At 43.3% G+C, this 26943-nt stretch overlaps 1 protein-coding gene across 2 annotated transcripts in view; it reads left to right on the top strand.

Annotated features, from left to right (window-relative positions):
- Positions 1 to 26943, top strand: part of FGF13 (fibroblast growth factor 13) — a 612099-nt gene that overhangs the window by 16019 nt on the left and 569137 nt on the right. Inside the window, exons 1-2 of one of the 2 annotated variants that reach the window (XM_050776163.1) lie at positions 2070 to 2222; positions 2862 to 3074. In XM_050776163.1, coding sequence (XP_050632120.1) covers positions 3026 to 3074 — 49 coding nt within the window. In that variant the 5' untranslated portion in view covers positions 2070 to 2222; positions 2862 to 3025. Of the gene's footprint in view, positions 1 to 2069; positions 2223 to 2861; positions 3075 to 26943 lie in introns of those variants that run through there. The other variant, XM_050776164.1, reaches the window with a different exon arrangement.

Below are 26943 nucleotides of genomic sequence, written 5' to 3'. Positions count from 1 at the left end.
GATGAACACTGGTTTTAGAGACAGACCCACCAGGTATCCTAGCCTGCCGCCTATCTTTGTGATCTATGCTCCCCCATGTACCAGCTGTGTGACCTCCTGGCAAGCTACTTTACCTCTCTGAGCTTCATTTTCCTTATTTGTGAAAGGAAAATAACAACAGAACAAACATGTCCTTAGGGTTGTTGTGAAGATGGAATAAGATAATGATGTAAAGCATTTAGCATGCAGCTAAATTGATGATTACTGTTATTGGGTGTAAATTATTATGACTCTTAAATGTTTGACTTTTATTCTAGATACAGGAGGTACATGTGCAGGTTCATTACATGGGTATACTGCACAATGCTGAGATTTGGGGTAGGACTCCTCTTCCCCTCCACCTTTCCTCTAAACCCATCTAAACCTCCAACCCTTTTGAATTCGATCATTTGAAGAGAAATGTTTTCCTTCCCAGACAACTGATATTAATTAATGGTCTAACTTTGGGTTGGATAATCACATTGTGTCATCGAGCTCCAGATTATTAGATATTATTTACAAGAAAAATGGGCCTGGAGTTCCTCTCAGACTGAGGATGGAGGCTGCAAATTGAGTTTAGAGGGTTGCCGACCTTTAGACCTGGACTGGGAGCAGGGGGAGCCCACACTCCTGGTCTTGAAAACCACAGCAGGCTCTTGTAATTGAGTTACCGCCTGGGATTCAGTAAGACTAATCCATCTATATGATTTCTTCGCCTGGTTTAATGCCATTAACCAAACCGAATTAAGAAGGGGGTGGGGTTGAGTAGGATGAGGGAAAACGAATTTTCTGCATGGGAGTCGCTACCGCGCCTTCATGGCCAGGCTGAAGTCTAAGGTCTGATTAATGGACGGTTCTGAGGACCAAGTCCTGCTAGTCACCACCCCAGTCCCTCAACAGAGCGCGAGGCTACCAGGGATTCACATGCACAAAAAAAGGCCACCGCAGAAAAGGTTTTCCAGGATGCCCCAGGGGCTATTTCCTGACTACTATCAATCACCTTCCTTCCTTAGTTCGTTCCTTAACTTCCCTTCCCTTCCCTTCCCCGGCCTCCCTCCCTCTCCTTCCTCCCTTCCTTTCTTTTCTTTCTTTCTCTTTCTTTCTTTCTTTCTTTCTTTCTTTCTTTCTTTCTTTCTTTCTTTCTTTCTTTCTTTCTTTCTTTCTTTCTTTCTTTCTTTCTTTCTTTCTTTCTTTCTTTCTCTTCCTTCCTTCTTTCCTTTCCTTTTTTTCCTTCCTTCCTTCCTTCCTTCCTTCCTTCCTTCCTTCCTTCCTTCCTTCCTTCCTTCCTTCCTTCCTTCCTTCTCCTCCTCCTCTTCCTTCTTCCTCTCTCTCTCTCTCTCTTTCTCTCTCTGGGTTTTGCCACAAGTATTCCTCAGGCAACGTTTCAATCCTACTTATTCCTCTTCAGCACTCGCCCCCAGTCCCACCTCACCCGTTTGCCTGGGATTGGCCATCCTGGGCGGTGGGCACTCTGTGCTTCCAGTTTACCAACAAGAGCGACCAGCCCTAGGAGGAGGGGCCTGCGTGGGGGGTGGGGGTGGGGGTGGGAGGTGGCAGCCGCCGCGGTCAGTTTCACCCTCTGACCTAGTGACACCCAGATCCCAGAGGGCCCTTCTCTGCCCCATGAGAGCCCGACTGTCTCAACTTGAACAGCTAGCCAGAAGCGAAAAGTCGTCGACTCCTGGACTGAGATTCCACTGCTCGGTGCGAGCAGTTGCCAACAGGGGAGTCCCCAAAGTGTAGGTGGCGACCAGCACGGGCCTGGGAAAGCAGGCGCTAGGAGCAGAGGAGTTACAGGGGCCGGGGTGGGGGGAGCGCCCGGCTTCCATCTCCTTGGTCAACGGTGGGAGCCCGCTACAGCGGCACCCGCAGGCCCTCCCTGCCCCGGAGGGGCCAGGGGACGCCCGGCAGACACGCTCGCCTGCACTACACGGGGCTCGCCGGGGTTTTGCCAATCCGCGGCTGACGTCGGCGCGCCCCTGCCGAGCTCTTCTTTTACTACAGCGGGCAGGCGGCTTTGTGAGGCCCCGCCTTCGCCAGCCCCCACCCTCCGCGTGCCCACACCTTGCCGTTTATATAGAATGCGCCGCGGTGTTGATTCGTGGCTCTCTAGGACCGGAGAGTTCTTTGGAAGGAGAGCGCGAGCGAGGGAGCGGGCGAGCTCCGAGGGGGTGTGGGTGTAGGGAGAGAGAGAAAGAGAGCAGGTAAGGGCCATCGTCTCCCACTCCTCCGCCGGCGAGCAACTCCGGCCCCCTTTTTGGCAAAATAATAGAAACCTGGAAATGGATTAAATAGAAAGGAAAGAGGCGACCCTCTCCTCCCGATTCCCCTCGGGCGAGAAGCTGCGCGACTCTGCGGTGTAACAGGCTCACACGTTGCTCATCACATGTTCAAACATTTCCCTTTCAGGGAGGCTTGTTATTTTTAAGTGAATATTTTTATCTTTGTTTTGATTTTTTTAAAAACCTTCCTCGGGGTTTTATTTTGATCGAGTTGGCGGCCCGCAGCGGATTGGGAGAGGCGGGGGAAAGCAGCCTGCCAGTGCGCGGGCAGCCCACCCAGGCAACTCCCAGCGAGCGGCCCGCGCGGAGCCCAGGGAGGCCGGCAGTGAAGCCGGGGAGTCCCGGCCGCTCCTCTCGGCCGCCCCGGGGGTTGCGAGCGTGGCTCTCCGCAGGCGGGCAGAAGCTGAGGGCGCGGGGAGCGGAGGAAGCGCCGCGCGGCTTTGTCTCTTCACTTCTTGAGCGCGGCGAGCCGCTCCTCCCGCGGCCGGCCGCTCCGGATCGCCGCGGCGGCGACGGCGGCTCCTCCTTCACCCCTCTCCTTTCCTCCCCACTCTCTTGTAGGCAGCGGCGGCGGCGGCAGCGGTGGGGAAAAGCGGATTCCGCTCCGAACCACACCGAGGGGAGCTCGTGGTTGAGACTTGCCGCCCTAAGCACTCTCCCAAGTCCGGCCCGCTCGGCGAGGACTTCTGTCTTCTGAGCGAACCTTGTCAAGCAAGCTGGGATCTATGAGTGGAAAGGTGACCAAGCCCAAAGAGGAGAAAGATGCTTCTAAGGGTAAGCCCGCCCGCCGAGTCCGCCTGCTTTCCTTTCCTTCGTTTCCCTCGCCCCCTCGCGTGCGCGCCGCCCTCCGGCGGCTCCCTGCCTCCTTCCCGGAGCTTAAGCTGCCCATGACCTCTGCGACCCCGGGAGAAAAGGAGGGGCAGAGGTCGCTGGGGGGTGGATCTGGGTTTGCACTACTTTCCCTCCTTCCTCGCGGAATTGTCGACCCTCGAGTGCCTCCAGCCTCCTCCACTCCCGCTCTGGACGCACGGTGGTGGCGCTGCGGGCAGACGAAGCTGCTGCAGCCCGGAGCGCCGGGAACCGCGCTGTCTGCTGACAGTCGGCCGCCTGTCTGTATGAGTGCATGTGTGTGCGTGTGCGCGAGTGTGCATATGTGTGCTGCGCGCGTGCAACATGGTGACATACTCAGGAATGTGCCCTGCTTTCAGAACCCAAGCTTGAACCCACCTTCAGCCCCCTCTCCCCGCCCCCAATGCAAACAAAGAGCCTGGTGGAGATGCAGAGCCCCTCCCCCTCTCCTTCCCCTCCCCCCGCCCCGTACACCCCCTAATCCCAAACTCCTTATCCACCCCACCCCTCGGGGAAGGCAGGAGTTTGCACCCTTCGACACGCCGCGTGCAAAACTGAGCAATCCTGGTGCCCTGGCGCCGCCCGCACTGGGCTTTGGCAGCACAGCCTCGCCAAACCCCAGGAGAACAAAGGCTGTTGTCCCCTTGCCACTAGTGCCCAGCGTGAGTGAGCCTTCGCGGGAGGGGGCAATCCTCTTCCTCTGCTTGCTGGGGTTCAGTCACCTCGCCCGGGGCACTGGACCACTGGTCCCCCTGGAGTGCGCGCCTCTGCCCGGGGCCTCCCATCGGCGGGTTGGGGAGGCGCAGCAAAGCGGTGCTCAGGCTGGGGAGAACTAAGGCAAAGGAAGGGGACGCCCCCCACCCCCTGCCGGTTCTAGCCGTTGCCTTTCTGAGGACCAGGATTAGCTCCAGAATGTAAACTGGAGACAGCGGCCTTGGAGACCCGGGTGCGGAGAGAGGCACAGAGAGGGAATGTGGAACAGCAGTGGGGAACGGCAGGTGCCTTAGGTGCAAGTGTCCGGAATGGCCACGAAACGGACGCTGGAGTGGGCTGGATTAGCCCTGAGGGCCCCAAGCACACTGGACCGCAGCGACCCACGCTGAGTCCCCACTGCAGAAGTGAGGTTGCAGCGTGGGGAGTCCCGGGTTTTGTTCATGGGGGCCCTAATTTCTCCCTGATCCCTCAGGCCCCCTTCACTCCCACTCCTTTCTCTATTCCTTTTTCTCCTCTCCTCCTTCTCGCCTCTCCCCATCTCTCAGAGCTTTCTTTCCCGGGAGATTCTAGGGCAGCACCAGACCTCCCCCGCGGAAAGTTGTCAAAGTCTTCAACAGCTCAAGGCCTTTCTCCTTGTTTCCAAATGGAGCCATTTCTTCCCCAACTAGGCGAAAGGGTGACGAAAGGTTCCGCGAGTTTGTGGAGGGGTTAGATACGTTGTCACACGGGTCATTGTGGCCCCCGGTCTGGCTCAAGGCTAGCATTCAATCCCAAGTAAAAGAGTAACTTTGGAAAGTAGAACTACAGCTGTAGGTTTCCAGAGCTCTCCTAATTGTTGAGTCTCAAACAGGCACTTATATGATAAAGGAAAATGACTTCGGGGTCATTAAATCGTTTTGTTTTCCACTGAGGGCCCAGAGAAGTAAATGTAATTAAAGAATGTAGCACCAGATTGATCTAGGCACCTCATTCCCCTGTTGAATCTGGGAGTATTTCACGTTTGTTTCTGGAACTTTGGTTCCTGATTTCTATCAGGTGGTTACTTCAGGTTTATTTCAGGCTACCCTTGGGAGACCCTGAAACCAAATTCATTCAAAGAAAATGAGTTTCTGTTTTAGGAATATAATTTGCAGTTGTCCAGAACGGATTAATGCATCTGGAAACAGGACAGGTTTCTGTAATTCAATAATACAAATTTGTACTAGACATGTGTCATAACATTTTCTTGTGTTGACTCACCACATTTGAAACCGCATACCTCTGTAGGAATTGTGTAATTAGCACTTGAAATTATGGTTGTAATTAGAATAAATTAATTTTACAAGGCAACTTTTAAGAAAGGAGTTTACTTCCCGGAGAAGATGGGAAGCTTTTGGCTGCTAAGAGCAAGATTGTCATTTCAGCCTTTCTGTTCGTTGTTGAATTTAGAGCATTTTCAGAACAGTAAATGTGTAGTAGCCATTAGTATTTTCTTCTTTCACGTATGTGAAAAGTCTTAATGTGACTAAATTTTAAAGACTACTTTTTATATTAGAGATGAAAGGTTCAAGGTCTATTTATCTTCTAGTCACTAGAGTTTATATATGTTGACCATATTTCTGAAGAGTTTTCCTTACTTACAAATTTCCTATATATAGGTCATCTTTAATTTTTTAAGCTGAAAAACTAATTGGCATATTCTTTGTAATATAGCAAGATATAGGATCAAGCATTTCATAGATACCTTGAATATACACACATTTGATTTTGAACAATGGTGTGACAGATGATTGGATGGAATCAAATAATTTAGTAACAGTTTGAATGAATTTCATAATCTGTTTTCAGAGTCTACTGCTCATTTAAATTCAGCCTCCCACCCCCATCGGTTAGGGCTCATACCCACAGTGTATCATAACTACATAGATTGTTACAGAGTACAGTGTTTCCAGAGCTTTTACAGCACAAGTAGTAGGTTTCCAGTAAATTATTTTGTGCTGCTGAATGGAATATGGCCTTAAGAGTATATAAATTGCTGATTGTCTTTTTAAATGACATTTTCTTCAACTTACTGAGGTTAAGACCAGTGATGGACACTGATCTTTTTCATAACCTTTTCAAAAATGTAGCCAGACAAGATAGGCTGTTCTCTTTGGAAAGGGGGCGGGGACCTTGATTCTGTTTGAAACTATTAAAAAGGCCTCTTGTGCAGCCAGTTGCCTTTTGTGTATTTATTTATGCTTCGTATAAACTTTAAAATTGGCAGATGTGTATATAGTTTGAGTCACGCGGCTCTTGGACTGGAGGATTTGTTTCCATTTCAGGGAAGAAGAAAGCATAATATTTGTTTGTTCAAGCAGATATTCTCTTAGCTTTGACTCACTCTTCTCTACCTTGTCACATAAGATCTTTTCAGCAGTCTTCTGTTGGAGAAGCACTCAGTTAAGGCTGTTTCTGGTTTGTTGCAACAGTTTTCCTGTAGCATCGGAAGTCTTGTAGGCTGCTGTAGATAAAACCAAATCTTTTTTGGATTAAGTAAAAATGCTAGCTAATTCTCACTTTCAAAACTGTCTTTAGGTTTGTGGCTACATGTTTGGAGTTGGGTGTGTTTTTTTCAACAACCCTTTCCTTTGTGCTTAGCCTAACAGCCACGATATCCAGGCAAGTTTCAAGGCTCTGTGGGCTGTGGGTTCTCTTGGTGAGACAGCACTGTTGTCAGGCTGGGCTCATGCTGGCTGCTGGACAATGGAGGACAAGTCCATGCATAGCCCAAGAAGCCAGCCACTTGTACAGCTGCTGTTGTAATGGATTATGGTGGCCCCATGCATTTACACCACAGTTCGTTTTTTGTTCATTTCCTGGCCCTTTCCAATAGTCTTTCTATCCTATCCTACTTAAGAAGGACAGGGCATTGTGGTCATGCAGCCAGCAGATATCTAGGCTTGAGTCCTGAATTCCTTCCAAAAGATCATCTTGATCATTGTGGTTTACTATAATAGGTTTCATCAAGTGTCTTTCTCAGACTTGGACCAGGCAAAAGCAGATGTTTAGAGGTATTTTACCGGCAAGACATTATGCGGTTGGTGACCTCTGATTAAAAAGTAACAATGATCATCTGTCTATTACTGATGTAGGGACTTGTTTTTTCACTCTGACATCATGGTCCCATGGTTTTACATACAGTGTCATAAGCCACACGGTCTCTTCTGTGCTGAAGGAGGTAGATCATAGCCTTGCTAAGGAGGTGTGACCAGGGAGATGTCTAATCAGAAATACTGGTCTGTTCTTCGGGATAGGTGGAAAAGATGAGTCCACATTATACCCAAGTCCTCTTCATCATTATTTGTAGCAGCGTGTAGCTTCTTTATTGACAAAGGCTAAAGCTAGAAGGGGGAGCAAGTTGGGGCATGGGTGAGGGGTACTGAATCTTCTTTCTAGCTTAGTACTGCTTCCTCTAAGCCTCTTTTCAGCACAGTTCAAATAATTTAAAGGGGTTAGTATGTGTCCTAGGTCTGGAGATGTGGGTGAGGTTGGAGTGGGAATGGATGTTGAATTGGGGCCTGGGTAAGAAGCAGAGGGTGAGCTGTGGGGTGAAGGAAGGAGTTGAGGTTTATGCCCACAGCAGGGAGATTTTATGGGTGGCTTTGAGGACAGGGTCAGGACTGGGGAGAGAATTGGAATCAGGGAGAGAATTGGAATCAGAATTGGATAAGCCAGAGGGCTGATTTGTAAGGCGGTGAGTAAGGAGATGAAACTGTTAGCGTTCCAGGTCTCTTTGCAGCTGTGCTGTTTTATGTCCAAATCAACTTCTTATTCTGGGAATTACAATCAACATAGAACAACCAGAATGTGTTGCAGTTCTTCAAATATATCCAATAAAAAGGCTTTCTAGTGTCTGCTTCAGTTTGACTTATATTTTTAGAGTTGAGAAATTTGGAAAGAATGGACAATAATTGTCAAGATTAAGCAATTGAAGGAGGGGGGAAAGCCATAAGCATTAAAGTAGAGTGGATGAAGGGGATCCTACATGTCTATTACCTTGCTCAGCTTAACATTATCTTTGAAATGTGAAGACTAGGCGCATAATCTAGTTTTAGCAATTAGTACAGGACACAAATGTCTGCATAACTAATTTTCTGCAGTCGCTGATGTTTGTTTCCCTATCAAGAAGACACATCGTCACCATGATTTATCAGCACAGGCTGAAGAGTGGATTTCAGGCTCATTGTCCTGTGCAATGTGGGTCATCTTAGTTAGTCTTCATTAACTTGAAATGTAGGTTATCTATTTGTAATACACCAGCTCGACAAACTTAGTTGAATCTTATTTCTGACATTTTTTAACATGGCATTTTATCACTTTTTGGAATGTCATATATTGATGAAACATTTCCTAAGAGTGTGGGTTTCCAGGTAAATGCATTAATTTCCTAAAGAAAGTGAAACGATATATAGTAGTCATTATGACCACCACTCCAGGCCTCAGATCCGATTTCTCCTTGAATTGGATGGCCATTTTTTTCCTTTAAAGCAGTATTTTCCAGAGCATTAATTCTGAAAATTGTGGGGGGGGGGGTTATTAGAAAAGAAATAAATTATTGATTCTTAGGGCACAATGGACATATGAAGGACTATTTTATTAAGGGATCTGAGTTGTAATAAATATTGAGTCTAAATTACAATGACTGTTTATTGTGATTACTGTAAAGCAGTTCTCATGGCTATTCTTGCCTCTGCCCTTTGAAATTACTTTTAGCATTGATTTTCAAATGGAAATAGTACTAGTGTCGCTGGCTAATGATCTTCCCCACAGGCAAAGGCTTCTGTTGGTGTAGGGTTGTGGTTGACATTCTAGGGAGTACAATAGGGCTGTGTCCAGAGCTAAGTTGCTTACTTGGCCTGCCTGCAGAGACATCAGATTTGGTCTGGACAATCACTCTTTGGCCAAAAGGAATCCCTAGTTGTACATGTCTGTCCCTTTATTGTGGTCCCTGTAAGTAGGGCTGGGAAGAAAGAAAATAAGCTTTGGTGAAAGGCAGGCCTAGTCAAAGGCCAAATTAGAAAAGAAAAACAGTAAAATTCAATTTCCTTTTTTTGTAATTGAAGTTTACCTGCAGTAACATGTACAAATCTTAAGTGTGCATCTCAATGATTTTTGATAAATATTTAAACCTGTAAAATCAACACCAAAGTCAAGATACAGAGCATTCTTATCACCTCAGAAAGTTCTCTCATGCCCCTTTCTAGTCATTCCCCCTACCTAAAGACAGCTATTATTTTATTCTTTTTTTTTTTTTTTTTTTTTTTTTTTTGAGATAGGGTCTCAGTCTGTCGCCCAGACTGGAGTACAGTGACTTGAATCTCGGCTCACTGCAACCACCGCCTCCTGGGTTCAAGTGATTCTCCCGCCCCAGCCTTCCGAGTAGCTGGGATTACAGGTGCGCACCACCACCGCCTCGCCAAGTTTTTGTATTTTTAGTAGAGACGGGGTTTCACCATGTTGACCAGGCTGGTCTTGAACTCCTGACCTCAAACGATCCACCCGCTTTGGCCTCCCAAAGTGCTGGGATTACAGGTGTGAGCCACTGCGCTTGGCCTCCTATTTTTATTTCTATCATCATCTATTAGTTTTGCCTGTATGCACTCTTTGGCCACCTCCCCATGCAACACTCTTCATCCCCTATTGGTAACCCTTCTTGTCTTGTCCTCTGGTTTCTTGGAAGACTCCCACCGTGCCCCACACTGGGGCATTCGATAGAATCTTGGACATGGTTAGTATTCTAGGAGTGGTTGTTGAATGACCTGGGAAAGCTAGGGAATTGCTTTAAGCAGAGATATATTTTATTCATCCTTTAATAGCAAATAACAATAATGAACACTGCTATCTTTATAGTAGTAGCCTCTAAATTACTGAGCAGTTACTATTTACTAGGCAAACATTATTTTTACATATATCTAATTTAATCCTGACAGCCAAATGAAGTACAGTAGCTCTTAGTACATACAGACTTTAGAGATGAGAAAATTGAAGTTCATGGAGATCATGTAGCTTACATGAAGTCACACCGCTAGTGGTTTGCAAATTACTAGCACAGTGCTTGGCCTTGTAGTAATCAATAAATGATGAATGCATGTGCCATGCACCTGTGGAAACTCATTGGTCCTATGCCCTGCTCACTTCCTGTTTTGTTGTCATTATCAGAAGGCACTGTGATAGAGAAAGACTTTTTCAGAGCCTCCTGGTGGCTTAATCTGATAAATACCTAGGGAGATTTACGTTTTATCTAAAGATTGCCTGGGGTAGAGCTTTCATGCAAAGAATTCAATAGTTAATGGTTGACTTTCTAACACCTAGCTACGTCGGAGAAATACTTTTGACTGGTGTCCTAAAAATAATAATATTTTCTGAGCACCGACTATAGGCCAGGGAGTTGACATGAAGCATCTCATGAATTCCTCAAAATAATGTATAGACATTCAGTGTATGGAGAATGAATATCCATACTATTCTTCCAATGTGACAGATGAAGAAACTGAGAGACTGAGGACATCCTTAGGTCACTCAGTTAAAAAGACGGTGAAGTGAGGATTTGAGCCAGATTTGATTGACTCCAAATCTACCTCCTAACCACTAACCACTATATCACACTCCCTTCCTAGGCAGCACAGCTGAGTCTTTCTAATGCAGGTTTTCACAAAGACAAAATTACTTTCATTCACCAAATTGGACATAATTAGGAGGAGTGTGCCTATACTAAATGCATGGTTGCTCCAGGGCTGTGGTCTTTGTTCAGTTAAACAAACGTCTGAACATAGTTTGAGTGACTTTTCTGTATCAGGCGCTGTGCTGGGGTGCCCTTTCCTTCTTCTCTGGCCTGGGACATTCTGACTTCACTTTCCGACGTGCATCTCACTTCACTTGGCCATTCTCTTGAACCACTGCTACAGGACATTGGCTCGGTGACTGTGGCTTTCATTGGCCAGGTGACTTTGGCTTTCATATTGGTTTAAAGACAATGATACTTTCTTCCACAACTGCATCTGGGACCTTGTTTCACCTGCGTCTTCAAGATTATACATCCTCTTAATTCACTGTTGAGTAAAAACTCCACTTGTTTATTTTAGTTTTCATTACATGGTATATGCTTTCAGTCTGTCTCCCAGCAGAATCATATGTCTCATTTCCCTTCTCTTTGTCTCTCAACCCTACCCCGTTCTTCCTCCGTCTCTCCTTCTTTCCCTCCCTCCTTGTCTTGTTAACAGATGTCAGTGGTTTTTATTAACCAAATGGGGCTCCTCAGGGTGAGCTGAGCCCATTGAAAGATTTTCATTTCTGGATTTTTTCCTTTGATAGCTATATTAATCGTGGTGAAAGAAATCCACCCCCCACAACAAAGTGTAGCTCGATAGAAGAGCTTTTTCACTACTTATATAACTCATTTTAAATGGAAAAATAAAAAAGTGCAAGCTTTATTTTGTATACTATTTATGCTGCCTTCAGTTAGATAATATTTCCAAAAATATATCTTGTTAACAGAGACACAACGCCTTGAACGAGCATATTAATTATAGTTCTTGAAGTTGGGAATCATGTCGTGTTTATCTGTATTGTAGAACCGTTGCTTAACGGCAGTAATTAACAGTGATGGGTCTGTTGCATGGCTATAGGTAAATTTCATAACAAACATGAAACCCAGTTCTCAAAACTTGCTCCAAATAATGTAGGTAGCATTTGTTACTTTTCTGGAGTTGAGGGTTAGTAAATAGCTGGGGTTCTTAAAATATTTATCTAGCTCTTAAAAGTAGAAGTAAACAACCTAAAGAAGGCAGGCTGAGTGCAGTTCTTGAATATGCCCATAGATATTTTCAGAATCTTCTTTCAATGGTGACTTTGAAAGTATTGAGGATTGACCTGTTTATTTTGCCTTTGATTCTCTGTGTGTATGCTCGCCTCTCCCCTCGGGGGGTTTATTGAACATTAAGGCTTCCAAGAGCTCTTGAATTTGTGAGTGATTTTCGGAGCTCTGGGCACAATGTGAGCCATTCTCTTGGAAACAGGACAAGGTGCTCCTAGATGCTCTCATTCCAGGGAACATTTGTTTTTCGGCTAGCTGGGAACCCGACGATCGCGCTGAAAGGTCTGGTCAACCAGCCTCCCTCAGTTCCTGTGTATCTGGCAGGCGGGTTTATTACAAACCTTAGTGTGCTCATTAGCCTCGTGATGTGGCAGCTGCCTAAAAAAGAAACACGGAAAAGTTGTGTCACCGAAGGTGAAACTTGGCAAAGAGATGCCCGGCGCCGGCTCCGGGCATGACAAAGCTCCTTCCTGGCGGCGGCAGCGGCGGTGGGCAGTGGGGGTTTCTGTTTGCTTGCCCTCGATACCCACGACCCAGTCGACTCACGGGGAGGCGTCGCAGAGGGAACCGCGGGCCCGGGCCAAGGCTCCGTGGCAGGCGGTGCGGGCGGCTGCAGTCCGGGGAAAGATACTGCGCGCTCCGGTGCAGCCCGCGGCCTCGCAGTCTAGACCGCTGGCACGTTGCAGCCTGTGGGGAAGCAGCGTTAAAATGGTGGCCGTCAGAGCAGCGCTGGTGGTGGCCGGGCGGGGCTCAGGGAGGCGCGCCCTCCTCCCCCACCGACACCTAGCAAGGCTTTCTTGCTTTCCCTACACCTGACCCACCCACTAGACACCTCAAAGGCAGGCATAGAAGGCCAAGAGCCTTGAAGTCAGGACTTGACCAACACAAGAGCTTTGCTTTCTGTCTTCTTGTGAATGCTAATTTGACTTGAGCTGCTCAAAAACCGAAGATGCATCTTGAGCAGGACGCTCACAGGCAGTTTTGAATTTATTTGTGTGTTTTTATATTGCTTATGTTTTATTACATTGATTTTTTTCAGATTACAAAATAATGCATGTTTACCGGAAACAATTTGGAACATCATAAAAGCATAGAGAAGAAAATATCACCCAAGGTTCCACTACCAAGTTAACTTTTTGAGGCTTTTCTTCTAGTCCTTTTTCTCTGCATATTATAATACATAGACATGGCTAATTATCTTTAAGTGTGTATGTGGGATCAGGCACATACACGATAACCTCCTTTTTTTTCCCTCAACGTGTTAGAATGTTATTTTATGTCATTAAATAATTTGCACCATCATTTTCAGTGTGTATACTAGGTGTGGACTTAGGGGTAACCAAGAGAGATGGTGATTTGTGCCCGGTGTGTGAACATTTTTCTTGCACCTCCTTGAGATCCTTCTCACTGGACACCACAAGCGTGATTAGTATTTTGTAAAAGTACATATATGAATATGTGCCCATATGGGGCTATGTATATCTATGTATAAATCTGTAAATACCAAATTAAATACACATAGACAACTTTGCACATATGTAAATAGATATACAACAAATACACTAAGACTAAATCTTGAAAGAATATACACCAAAAGGAATCTCTGGGTAGTTGGCTTATAGAAATTTATAGTGTTTAGTCATATTTTCTATTTGTATCTACAGTGGAAATACATAATTATATTAATGATATAATAATGAAAATAATATTAATGAAATATTACTTACTGATTGTCTTCAAACTGAGTTTTTTGCTCCCCCATTCCTTGATCTAGCATGAACTACTTATTAGTTTTATATTATATGATGCTTCAAGTCCAAGCTAAATCTCCATCCTCCATGAAGCCTTTCTTTCACCCTCCCAGCAGGCACTGCTTACTTCCTGTACAGGGCTTCTCTATCACCCATCTGGCAGTCTCCATGGGCTGCTTTGGGTATATCTCATGGTTAACTTCTCATGTGCTTATGTCTTATCTCTCTGAATAGACTGGAATGTCTTCGAGGATCCTTTTCACGAAACAAGTGCTCACTAAATGTGTTACGTAATGACAATGCTTGTCATCCATCCTAGGTTTCTGTAAATGCTCCTTTACTTTTGAAACTCTGTACCAAAAGCCCTTAGACTGACAGCAATAATCCTGCTGGGTTTAATTTTGCTAATTTAATTTAGGATACAATTGCTACTTCATAATGTGCTATTTACGTAGAATTTGGTCAGTGATGATACTGATAATATTACTGAAATAGTAGTGATTTTCATATTGATTTTTCAAGTTAGAGGACTCTTGATAGAGGGTTTCTTGGTGATAGAAATAAATCTGCAGATTCACACATGCATTGGACAGTCATACCCCAACTTAAGTGATTTCAGTTATTTTAATGCGTGTGTAAATTAATTCATCTGTTAATTTACTCGATAAATATGTATTGAACCTTCTGTGTGCCATCGGCTTCCTTAGACACTGAGAATACAGCAGTGAGCAGAACAGATAACTATCCCTGCCTTCATGGATCATACAAGCATATTTTGCAAATTTCCTTAGGGAAACAGACTTTCAGTGCATGAAGCACTCTGTTCCATGTTGGTCGTATGTCAAGCAGTGAGTGATCTGGTGCCCATCACAGCTATCAGACTCTGGCCAAGCCAAATTGCTAATGAGTCAAGCTGGATGAAGTCATACATGGGTTGCTTAGCTGTGGTTCCTGGGCCAGCTTGGGCATCAGCATCACCTCTAACCACATATACCCCCGACCATGAGAATTTGATTCAGTATATCTGGGCGTGAGCCTTAGAAAGCCACATTTTTTATTAAGCTCCTGAAGTGGTTCTAATGCACAACTGGTTTAGGGACCTACTGCCTCTGGGCGGTGTTCCTCAAGCTTGCCTAAAGAATCCCCTGTAGGGTTTGTTTGTTTGTTTTTTCTAAATTAAACACAACAAAACAAAAACCCTCCTGCCGACCTACTGAATTAGAACTTTAGGAAAAGAGCTGGTAATCTAACTTGTAAGCAGGTGTCCTGGTGATTCTTCAGGACTAGTTGAATCATCAGGCTAGTTGGGGACACATTGTCCTAGAGGCAATCACAGGATCCTCTTAGAAATTATGTATAAATGTCAATTTTTCTGGTGAGCAGGCTCCATTGTTTGAACAGATTCTCAAAGGAGTCAACCACTCCAAAACGGTTACATGAGGTTGAGCCCCGAAGTCTAGGACCAACATTGTTGTCTACCGTACGCTTTGAGTTCTCAGTGTCTTCATGGGTTGAATTAAGTAATCTTAAAGATCTTCCCAGCCCTACTCATCTTCCACATATAAATGTTCTGCTCGGAAGCCTTCTTTCTCCCTTTTTGCTACTTTTTTCTATCTTACTGCCAGTCTCGCCTCAATTGTTTCCCTGGATGGTCTCCCTTTAGGAGAAAGTAAGGAAGCAGGAGAATTTCAAAGCCTTGGCTCTCGCAGAGAGGGTGGGGCTGGGAGGGAGCTTTGGGCATGCCATTCAGAGATGGCAATCCTAGCACAGCTGTTAGAATAGCAGAGGTCAGTGTCCAAATATTTTGACCCTTATGATAGCTTGAACTTCAGTGGATTTTAAACTGGTGGGGTAAGGGGGTGGGAGTGGGACTTCCAAGACATTTCTCTGCCAGTCTAGAACAGGATGACACAGGGTGGACAAAGTAATTCCCCTTTTCCTTGGACATAATTTTTCTACCTGCATCTGGCAGCAGGTGGTGATGGGAGGTGGAAGCAGGAGTGTGAGTGTTGGGCTGGGCCTAGGTGCACCCCCACCCCTTGTCATCCTTGAGGCACCAAGCAGTGTCTCTGTCATTGGTTCATGACCAATCAAGTGCATTGACCTATTACTGCTAGTTACTTTGAGTTATAAATGGTTTTTATTTCCTCTGTGGAATTGGGGGTTCAGGCTGTATAGGATGACCTGATTTGTATCACAAGAGCCTTTGGGACTTTGACAGATTTCACCGTTTAAAACACACCGAGCTTCCTCCCTCCACCCCACTGGACATAAAAGCAACCTTTGAATTTATGGCACAAAGAGCATGTCTTTAAAGGGCAGCATGCAGAAAAAGGGAGGAAAAGGAAGTAAGGCAGTTCATCTTCTTTTCTGAGGCCATTGTCTCTGAACAAGTGACAAAACTGAATACCTTGAAAAATCTTGTATTGATTTTTAGTGCAGAGGCATCTCCCCAGGATCTGAAAATCCTGGTAGAAGATAATAAACTTATTTCCCTGCCTTTGAGCTAGAGATGAGTTGCTTATTTTACATGGCTGGAAGAAATGAGAGTAGTTGCTCTGCTGAGAGTGAGATTTGGTCCAGAGTGCATCTCTCTTGACCACGTTGCATATAGGGGAGACTCAATTTATAAAGACTATATATACAAATCTAACTCAAATGCCAAATGTGGAGGTAGATACAATATTAAAAGAGTTATTGTTTTATGAAAAGTTTTTCTTTTAATAGTATCATCTTTAGTGTACTTACATGTTTCTTTGGGCACGAAGGATTAAAAAGAAAGAAGTAAAAACCAAGCCTAGAGGCCTGGTGTTGAGGCATTTGTTTCCTTCTATTCTAATTAGAAACTGTTGCTTAGAGTGGCTCTCTTGCTTCTCAGATTATTATCTTTTTTATTTTAATGATTGTAAATATATTTACTGTGGCAAAATACACAACATAAAACTGACCATTTTATGGTCAAGTCTATGGTATCCAGTTCTATGGTATTAAGTATATTCACATTGTTCTGCAGCCTTAATCACCATGCTCCACAGATCCTCAATCATAGGCTATAATGGCTTGAAGGGACCTTCATCATCATTTGGTCTAACCTTCCCACTACAAAGTAGAAGAATTAGGCCCACAGAGAGGCAATGACTTGCCCAAGGTCATAGAACAAGTTAGTGGCAGGGGCCTAGCCCAGTACATTTCCACATTGACACAGTAACAGATTCAGGCAGGTGGCCTCTGTTACTCCACTGATAGCAGAATCAAGGATTGACATAAATGTTTAGGGTATTTTTCTTTTTTTTTCTTTTCTTTTCTTTTCTTTTTCTTTTTTTTTTTTTTTTTATCAAGCAAGCAACCAATTGTTATGGTTTAGAGCCAGAAGGTCCTTCAGACACTATCTAGTTCAATTTCCTTATTTAAAATATTGGCTGTATTTGTGATTTCTAAATCCAAGTTGAACTACAAAAAGATGCTAACATTCTTATTTCTAAAATACATGACAATTCTTCCCCAGCCTTCCTTTCACTGACTCCATGACATTCTTTGGTTGAAACCAGGTCCTTTGTGGGTGGCTGTTATTAATAAGCTTTCCTTGGGATGTTTACAGTAACTACTGTGACCTAAATAAGTTTACTTGTATTGTTTTCCCCACAAAGGCAAGAACAGGTTTTAAAAGTATGCTCATCCTTCTCATCACAATGTATTTATTCATGACTAAAAGAACTGAAGTATTGAATTTTCTCACATTTGGGGCCTTTGTGTACCCCAATCATGTTTTCTTGGAGTAGAGCTTCAGGACAATACACCATGTAGCATTATAGCATGATCCCTCTTGAAAATTTTATTTTTACTTTTAATTGTGGTAAAATACACATAACATAAAATTTACCATCTTAACTATTTTTATGTGTACAGATCAGTAGTGTTAAGTATTTAACTGAAGTATATAATCTGAAACCCGGTTGTGCAACCAGTGAAGATCAAAGTCTTCACTTTTATCTCACAAAAGTGAAACCGTGTATACATTAAACAATTCCCCATTTCCCCGTTACCCCAGTCCTTTGCAACCACCATTCTGCTTTGTTTCTATGGGTTTGACTACTTTAGATACCTTATGTAAGTGGAACTATAGTTATTTGTCATTTTGTGACTGGCTTATTTCATTTAGCATTGCTCTAAAGAGACACCTGAGATTGGGTAATTTATAAGGAAAAGATGAGCCTTGAGGCTCATCCATGTTGTAGTGTGTGTGGGAATTTCTTTCCTTTTTCCGGCTGAATAATATTACATTGTATGTATAGACCACATTTGGCTTATCCATTCATCCATGGAGGGACACTTGGGTTGCTTTCGTCTTCTGACTCTTGTGAATAATGCTGTTATGAACTTGGGTGTAGATCTTTTTTTAATTGATGGGATAAATTGTTTTAAAATACTCAATTTGTTTTCTCAATCTTTAGTCTAAGATTATTAAAATAACATGGTGAATAAAATAAAGGAAGAATGCAAATTTTTAGGGTACTGGAGAATTGAGGCAACAATCCAAATGACTTTCAAGTTTAAGACCCATGAGTAGAGTAAATAGGACTTTTTTAGGTCCTCTTGGGTCTATTATGTTACTTTTTTATAGTGATTTTGTGTGTGTGTGTGTGTAAATAATGAACTTGCTCTGCGATAGCTTCTATGCCCCTTCATCCTTGCATTTTTGCCCTTCACCATTGATTTCCATTCCCCTTTGTATGTGTCTCCCACTATACTGTAAACTTGTTGAGTGCAGGGACCAAGTTATTAATTTCTGAATAGTATTTAGGACAAAGCCTGGCTCAAAAGGCAAATGCAATAAATGTTTGAATAGAAATTTGGAAAAATGTAACTTAACAGTTAGTCTTGGAAGAATTCAACATTTTTATTGGTTTTTATCTGCTTCTTTTATATTTGAAACATAGCTCACGTTTAGGAGCACAAATTAGTTTTAAATATGAAGCAATCAGGTTTTTTTTTTTTTTGTTTTTAACTCTTTTTGGGGAGTAGGAGAAACATTTGTTGAATACTTGGCATCAAATAGAGGAAATATCCAAGCCTTGACTTTAGTTTTGATTTGAGTAAGTCCCTCTGATATTTCCACTGTGAACTCTGCCTCCTCCCTGCCACCTCTGAAGAGGTGTGTGTGGCTTTGGGTTGTGCAGCTAGTGCTGTGAGTGCTGTTTTTGTGTCAGGGCACAGATTTCCCACTCCATGTATTGGCTCCTAAGCTTTGTTTTCATGCCCCCTACATTCTCCTGAACCGTCTCCAACATCTTTATAATGTTCCAGAAATAGAAATCTCCCAAAGTGGCTTGTGGCTTGTAATAAAGGCCTTCAATCTTTAATATATTGTTTCCCACTGGTGGGCAGAAAGCCTGCAGATATATTTATTTTCAGGTGATAGACAATACTTTAGAGACACATGCCTAAGAGTCTGGACTCCATTCATTCAAAGAGCATCAAGCATTATGGCAGGCCCAGGCACTGGTGAAACACTGATGGGGAAGAGTCTCTGTTCTTGCTCTTACAGAGCTGATAGTGGGAGAAATAAAAAGGAAGCAGTGCCTTGACTGGGAAACAGAGAACTAGGGAAGCTCACAGGAGAGGGAGCTGACATAGCTGGGTGGTGGTAGCAAATGCGATCATTAACTTGACACCTCAAGGATGAGTAAGAATTTGTCAGTTGATGAGGAGGAATAAGAGTGTCCTGGGAAGTGATAACAGCACATGTAGAAGCTAGGAGATGAGCAAGAACATGGCTTACTTAGAGAACGGAAGGAAGTACATTATTCCTAGAGTAGTGAGTCACCTTAGTTACATGGAAAGTCCTGGCATATGCTGAATTATGCCACTCTCATTTCAGTGGACAGTCCCATTGATTCCAGTTTTTAAGCAGAAATATTGAAAATGCAATTTTTCTGTGCATTAACAAAGAGGTTCCCTGGTAGGAAGAAATATATGAAAGATAAGTAGGCTCAATAGTATGCACTTGATGAATGCACTTGATGAAATGCTGATTGTGAACAAAACTTCAGGATACTATCATTATAAATGAATGAAACCCATTAGATTTTAAGTAGACCTTTTTTTTTTTTTTTTGCTGCTACGATTAGAGCCTTCAGGGTTTTGTCAATGTGGACTCCATGATCAGAAATCCATAAATGTGTCTGCAGCCATGATTTTTTTATTAGTAACAAGAAAGAGGGATAACTTCTTAACTATTCAAAATATACATTATTTAGCAGTAAGACACAACCAGTCCAGAAAGCAGCTTAATCAACTTTATTCACATGAAAGTACATAGTTTTATGGCTATTATTAGTAGGCTATGAATTTTTATTAAGTCAAAAAGAACATTGATATTTAACAGATAATGCCATTCTTGACAGTGTAGGGTGTAGTCAGGCAGAACACAAGTCATTTCTGACTTCCAACTGTATCACTCATGTTGACTTTCTGCTTTGTCTCCAGCAGTTGCATGAAAGTAAATGTACTGGCCGGGCGCGGTGGCTCAAGCCTGTAATCCCAGCACTTTGGGAGGCCGAGACGGGCGGATCACGAGGTCAGGAGATCGAGACCATCCTGGCTAACACAGTGAAACCCCGTCTCTACTAAAAATAAAAAAAAAAAAACTAGCCGGGCGAGGTGGCGGACGCCTGTAGTCCCAGCTACTCGGGAGGCTGAGGCAGGAGAATGGCATAAACCCGGGAGGCGGAGCTTGCAGTGAGCTGAGATCCGGCCACTGCACTCCAGCCTGGGTGACAGAGCTAGACTCCGTCTCAATAAAAAAAAAAAAAAAAAAAAGAAAGTAAATGTCCTATCACAGATACTTCCCAGATGTTGCCACACAGAAATTTCAGGATAGTTCCATTCATACCATTTATTCATTCAAGGAACATGTATTGGGTGCTGGCTCTCTGTCAAGCTTGATTGTAGGTGTTGGAAAAATGTGACTAAGCTACAGATTGTCCCTGCCCTTGCAGGGCTCACAGTGTAGTGGGGAAGACAGACAAGCAAATAGTCAATTGGGACAAATAGAGTGTGACCAGTGCTGTAATAGCAGATGCCCTGGAAACTGTGCAAGCTCAGAGGAGGGCAGCTAACACAGCCTTGAAGGGCCAGGGAATGCTCCCTGAGGAGAGAGATCAGCTGGGATCAGAAAAGTGAATTAGGACCTAGCCTGGCAAAGAGGAGGGCAAAGAGAATTTCAAGCAGAGAGAACAACTCATTTGAAGACAAAGAAGTGAGAAGAATGGCAGGAAGGAAGGGAGAGAGGGAGAGAGAGAGAGAGAGAGAGAGGAAGAGAGAGAGAGAGAGAGAGAAGAGTATTACATATGTAAGTGTAAAAGGGAATAACTGCACGACATGCATTATGGCTAGAGAGGCATGAGGTGTACCTGAATAGGTAGGCAAGGGCTGGCACACCAAGGCATTGAGGTGTACTTTTGTGTATGAGGATGAAGAGTTTGGATTTCATTTCAAATGCATTGGAAAGCCTTTGGAGACTTCCATGATGGGAAGCCCTGTGATCTGATTTACATTTTTAAAAACCTGTCTGACTAGGAAGGCAGTGAGAAAGCTGATGCAGTGGTCCAGGCTGAGACTTGGTAGAGCGAGAAGGAAGATGGACAATGTCTAAAGATTTGAGAGCACTATCCAAGAATTGGGGTAGATTGGGTTTTGTGCAAATAATACCATGAGTGGTACAATGATACCTCATTTACTTAAGCGGGAGACAGGAGTCATGAATGATGACTCCTATGTTTCTGGGATTCAGTCCCATCTCTAGCACTTGAGCAGTATCACTTCTTCTCTGTATCTCCTTTTTTTCATCTCTTACATTTTACCTCTGTGATTGCAGACTGATTTTCAATGGTGATTCATAATGATCCTAATATCCTTTACTTCTAAGGTACATAGCAGACCATTTATAAATATTGCCCACATAAATGAACTGGCATTATGCAGGTACATTCTTATGCAGGTATACTTCCTGGTTAGGTGCAGATTAGCCTATTTAGTCTTTCTTATTTGTAGCTTATTACTGGGAATAATCTAAAGTGGAAACCAAACCATAGAATGTGTGTGATGTAATGGTCCCCTGTACTGGACTGGGACTTAAGAACTCACATTGCTGTTATCTTGCCTTTATTTAGTACAACAGAAAATCACTTACATGCTTTTATATCAGTATTCCCATTTGTAAAGCATCTATGATAATGCCAGATCCTGACTTTAGTTTTAGGGGTGATATGATTAATAAGATAATAGCTTTTAAGCATAATTATTTAGTGTTTATAGTAGACCTTTCCTCTAAGAACTTCCTGGTGTTTGTCATTGGAGGTGGTGTAAGGCAGAGGACAGAAGCCCCTGAAGAGCTTTTTCAGAGAATCTAGGTCCTGACTCTACCCCATGCCAATTTCAGTGGGGGCACATGGGTGGACATGCACAGTGGACTACCACTGTTTTGGACCTTCCCCGCTCTGCATAGTCTTGTAGCAATATGGTCTTCTCGTGTTTCAGAACATCAAATGTAAAAGCCAAAACTACAACTGGTAAGAACTCACTTACCAGTAAAGGGGAAATATATAGGAATTGGAACTGCTGTTGACAAAAGTTGGATTATAAGATAAACTTTTCAAAGGCACAGAGATTTGCAATAATTGCGTCAGGGTATAGGTGCTTTCTGAATAGTAGAACCAAAAGGTAGTATTATATAGTGGATTAAAAGAGACACTTATTATGCTCAAGTATACAAAGTAACATGAACTTCTAGCTAGTAGAATTTTATGGATTTCATGATTTGCCAGAATGAAGAAATAAAAATATTTGAAAATTTTCTTACTGTTTTTGAAAGCAGTTATTGTGAGTGTGGTTGGCAAGTGTTACTATGTACTCAGCATACCCCTTTCTCACGGATACCTAAACGAATTCTGCATTGTTAGGTCTGATTTAATGAGTTTTGTTGCAGTGCAAAACAAACTTAATACAAGTACTTTCCAGGTCTGGTTTCATCTGTATGTGAACTACAACTAAATCGTTTACATGTGAAGCTAAAATAATGAGAGTCCTCCCAATAAAGTGTCCTGGAATGTGCATTTGAGTGCTTTCTCTAAAGAAGAAGACAACCATGTTAAGTCAGAAATGCATCAGCAAAAGAAGGAAGGAAAAAGATTGTTCATTCTGAAATAACACTTATGGCTTGTATGGGAAAATTTTATTTGAAAATTTGAAAATAAAGATTTTTCATTTAACATTAATTCGACAAATATTTATTGAATACCTACTATGTGCCAGGCAGTGTTCTAAAGATTTGAGAGTTAAAGATTATATCTATAAGTGATATAGCAATGAATAAAACAAAGGTCTTTGCCCTCCTAGGCTTACATTCGTGTGTGTGTGTGTGTGCATGTGTGTGTGTAGGGACAGACAATAAGCAATATATATAGGTAAGAAAGGTATGTTATCTGCTGACAAGTGCTATGGAGGAAAATAAATCTGGGAATGTGTGTATGGTGGTGGTGGTGGTAAATGGCTGTAGTTTTGAGTATGATGATTAGGTATGGACTTACTGAGAAGATGATATTTGAGTAAAATTCTGAGAGAAAGCCATGCAGGTATCTTGGGGAAGAGGGTTACTAACTTTTGCATGTTGCCTGGGTAAAATAAAAGTGCACAAGAATAAAAAATGTATTACCCATAAGTCAGGCAGTTAGAGGTGTTTTTTACTGAACAAGGGTAAAGCCCTTTCTGCATTCCTGTGTAAATTCTGCAAGGTGGAATTTCAAATGTAGTCTCTGGTTATTTGAATCTTAAAAGGTCATGAACAGCTTTTTTAATTGTGCTCTCTGAAATTTCTATATATGCATACAGATAACATTTACATGTACTAAGTTGGTAGGTACCCATGGATATACCTGCTTTGGTGTTGAAGCTACTTGATGATTTGCAAATTCAGGCATAACGTATTTTCATTTATGCAAAAGAAAGTATTAACTGTTCTGATGTCTGGGAAGAATGAGCACCTCTCAGGAACATAGGTTCTGCTTGAGCTACTTTAGACCATTTGACTCCTGAAAGTAGGAGAAAGTATCAGCTAGATAGATCAGCCTCTCCTGAGGATCTGCAAAGTGCAAGCAAGAACAGTGTGGAGCCACTTGCATTGAGTAGTATGTGAGTCAAAGTTATGGAGAGAAGTGGTTGTTGTTCAGTATCTGCTGTGGATTACTGTTAGGACTAGTAGATCCATATGCTCCCTATTTCCTGGTTTTGGTCCATTTTGCATTGCTATAAAGGAATTCCTGAGACTGGGAGATTTATACAGAAAAGGGGTTTATGTAGCTCATGGTTCTGTAGGCTGTGCAACAAGTGTAGTACCAGCATTTGCTTCTGGCAAGGCCTCAGGAAGTTTACAATTATGGTGGAAGGCAAAGGGAAAGCTGCCTTATCACATGATGAGAGAGAGTAAAAGAGAGAGGGAGGAGGGGCCAGGCCCTTTTAAACAACCGGATCTCAGCCGAACTCACAGAGTGAGAACTCACTCATTACCATGGGGATGGCACCAAGGCATTCATGGGGCATCTGCCCACATGACCCAAATACCTCCCACTAGTCCCTCCTCTAACACTGGAGGTCACGTTTCAACATGAGATTTGTAGGGGACACACATCCAAATCGTTTCACACTCTGAACAGTGCTCTGTGTAACTCTTGCCACTTCTAGGTAGATAAGGTGGGGAAGACCCACTAGGTCTGGAAGGGCAGAGTTGATTCTGTATTGAGGAGGTCACAGACCTAATGTGAAAAATTATTGCTCCAGCCTCCATTGTACTAAATTTGGACATGTGATACTTTTGACATGTTTTCCGCATGTCCTGCCAGCCAATGGTGTGCAAATAGACAGAACAGGGGAGTGAATCCATGCCAGGACAATTAGCTGGTGTAGTAAGGGGCTGCAGATTTGTCCTTCCTCTTTGTCTTCAGTGAAGTGCCCATCTGTTATATAAATATTTGAATGTGGTGGTGAGGAGGGAGGGAACTGTGTGTATTTGTGGAAAGAAGACGGGAGCTGAGTGCCCTTGAGTGAGCCTCTTAATCTCAATGGGTCACAGTTTTGTGAAACTCTACGGTGAGAATAATAACATTAAGCACCCACTAAGCTTGTTGGAGTATAGAACAAGATATGATATGTGAAAGCATTTGGTGAGCATTATACATGTAAATGTACTTTTTAAATGAATGGACTTGCTTTTCCCTAGAAGGCCTTGAGTGGTAGAATATTGTTCAGCTATCAAAAAAAACACAGACTTTTATCAGGAATTTCCCCTAATTGAGCATGATTCACAATGGAAATTACATACTTGGTTTCTAAGTTTTCATGGCCCAGATTATTTTATTTTGCTACCTTCCCCACCCCATCCCAAGGGAATATGTGAACAATTTACTATTGACAGATAAAAGAGAATGTATTGTGAAAGTGACAGGCCCGAATCAGCAGGAGGGCCTGCACTTCTGCTGCCTTGCTGTCATTCAATGAGGAAAATATTACAGAACATTTAATACTATATGAACTAGAACAATACGCAATTTCAGAAGAAGCCACCTTATGACACTTCAATTTATTTAACATAAAAGACTGATGGTCCTATGGAAGTTCAAAGCTTGGAAAATTTTCAGGAAGGACAATTTATACTGTTTAGGAAATGCTCTCCCTGAGCTTTACCGTTTCATATGTAATCCAGGGTACTTCCTAAGATTGCTCATAAAGTCCCTTTTGCTGTGTGGACCTTCAACATCTCATAATAAAGAGGGAATGAAGCATGCAGAGCTTGTGCCTTTGTTTTCCCATCTGTAAAATGGGGATAACAGTGGTACCTACCTCATTGGGTTGTTGTGTGGATTAAATTGGTTAATATATACAACACATATAATAGTGACAGATACAGAGTAAGCTCTATATAAGTGTTTGCTATTATTATTATTACTTAAGTCCTTATTATGGAGATTATCTGCCTAGAGCGTCTCTGTCTAAAACAATAGTCGGCATAAAGTCTGGGTTGTGTTGGAGAGGGAAAAGGGGATGGTGAAGGAGTTTTTTTCAGTAAAGAACTAGCAATATCTGCTGCAAAGGTTCTTCCCCACCTCATCCAACGGGAAAAGCCCCTCCAGTCCCTTCAAGACCCTGTTCAAGCATCAACCCTCTCCACCTTCTCCACCCTTCTCCCAGTGGATAATTCCCACTGTTACCTCAGCACTGTATTTCTGAATTGTATTAGACAGTTTCTGAATTATAGCAGTTATCACACTGCATTGTATTATCTGTTTATGGGTCTCTCCCTCACTATACTGTGGGCTCCTTGAGGGCAGGGACTGGTGTAATTCAAGCATAGTGTCGTGGTTCGCGGTAAGCCATTGATGCTCGTGGAATGGCAGACTACAGCTGGGCAGATTGCTCTTTCAGAGTTGCCCTTGCTTGTGTTCATTTCCTTCCCTGCAGGTCTAGACTGAAGCCAGTCTCAACCACCCTCAATTTGCCACTTGGCCAACGGCCTGGACTCTCTGCAGTAGGGATCTAAACATCTGAATGAAGTAGTAGTCGAAACCAAGGTGAGCTGCGGAGATTGCTAGGGCAGAAGTGAAGAGAAGAGGCAACTAGAATGACAGTCCATCTTTGCCTTCCTGGAGCTGGGGTCAGTGTTGGGCGTAGCTGTTCCCTGTACCTCAGTACTCCAGCTAGACTGAGATCTAGAACAGAGCTGAGATCAAGAACATGCCCTGTGTTCCCCCTTTTGTGAGGTCTTCTGAGAGGCCCCCAGGCACACCTAACTGCTAGTACTCCTGTGCTTCACTGCAATTTGAACATCTCTGTCAAAGGACTAGTGATTTTATTGCACATCTGCTTCTCAGCAGACTGTGAGTCACACGAAGGCAGGAACTGTGAGGCTTCGGTTCTGTAGAGCTGCTTTAGGTGAATGGTTGATGAATGAGCAAATGTGTCGGTTTGTCTTTCTGATACTACTTCAGTGATCTGTCCAAATGTCAGTTAAGAGGCATATTTTGTTACTTGGTTATCAGTCATCTCTTCTGCTTGTTTCAACCTTCAGTAAACTGTGGGACTATTCTCTTTCACATAGTACCTGGCACATAGGGATAGTTCAGCAGATAACTGCTGAATGGCACCTGAGAGCAACACAGATGTAGGGTTCTTTTATTTTCTGGATGTATTTGGAGGCAGGGATATAGGTCAGCAACCCATAGTGCAGTAGTCCTTTGGGGAGGGGGTCAGTGTGCCAACCTGTGCAGTTTAGATGTGATCGGGGACTGTGACCACACACAGTCACCGGTTAAATCAGGCAGCCCTATTGCACACATCATCATCTCCATCTTCAGTTGCGTGTACGGCCAATTGTAATTAATGATGCATATAAGGTGGCCAAATCATGTTTGTGAGCCCCCACTTGAAAAGTAAAAGAAGTATATAT

Source organism: Macaca thibetana, chromosome X (assembly GCF_024542745.1).
Source record: "Macaca thibetana thibetana isolate TM-01 chromosome X, ASM2454274v1, whole genome shotgun sequence".
Classification (NCBI taxonomy): domain Eukaryota; kingdom Metazoa; phylum Chordata; class Mammalia; order Primates; family Cercopithecidae; genus Macaca; species Macaca thibetana.
The sequence above is the reverse complement of the archived record's forward strand: the minus strand, read 5'-3'. Positions and strand labels throughout refer to the sequence as shown.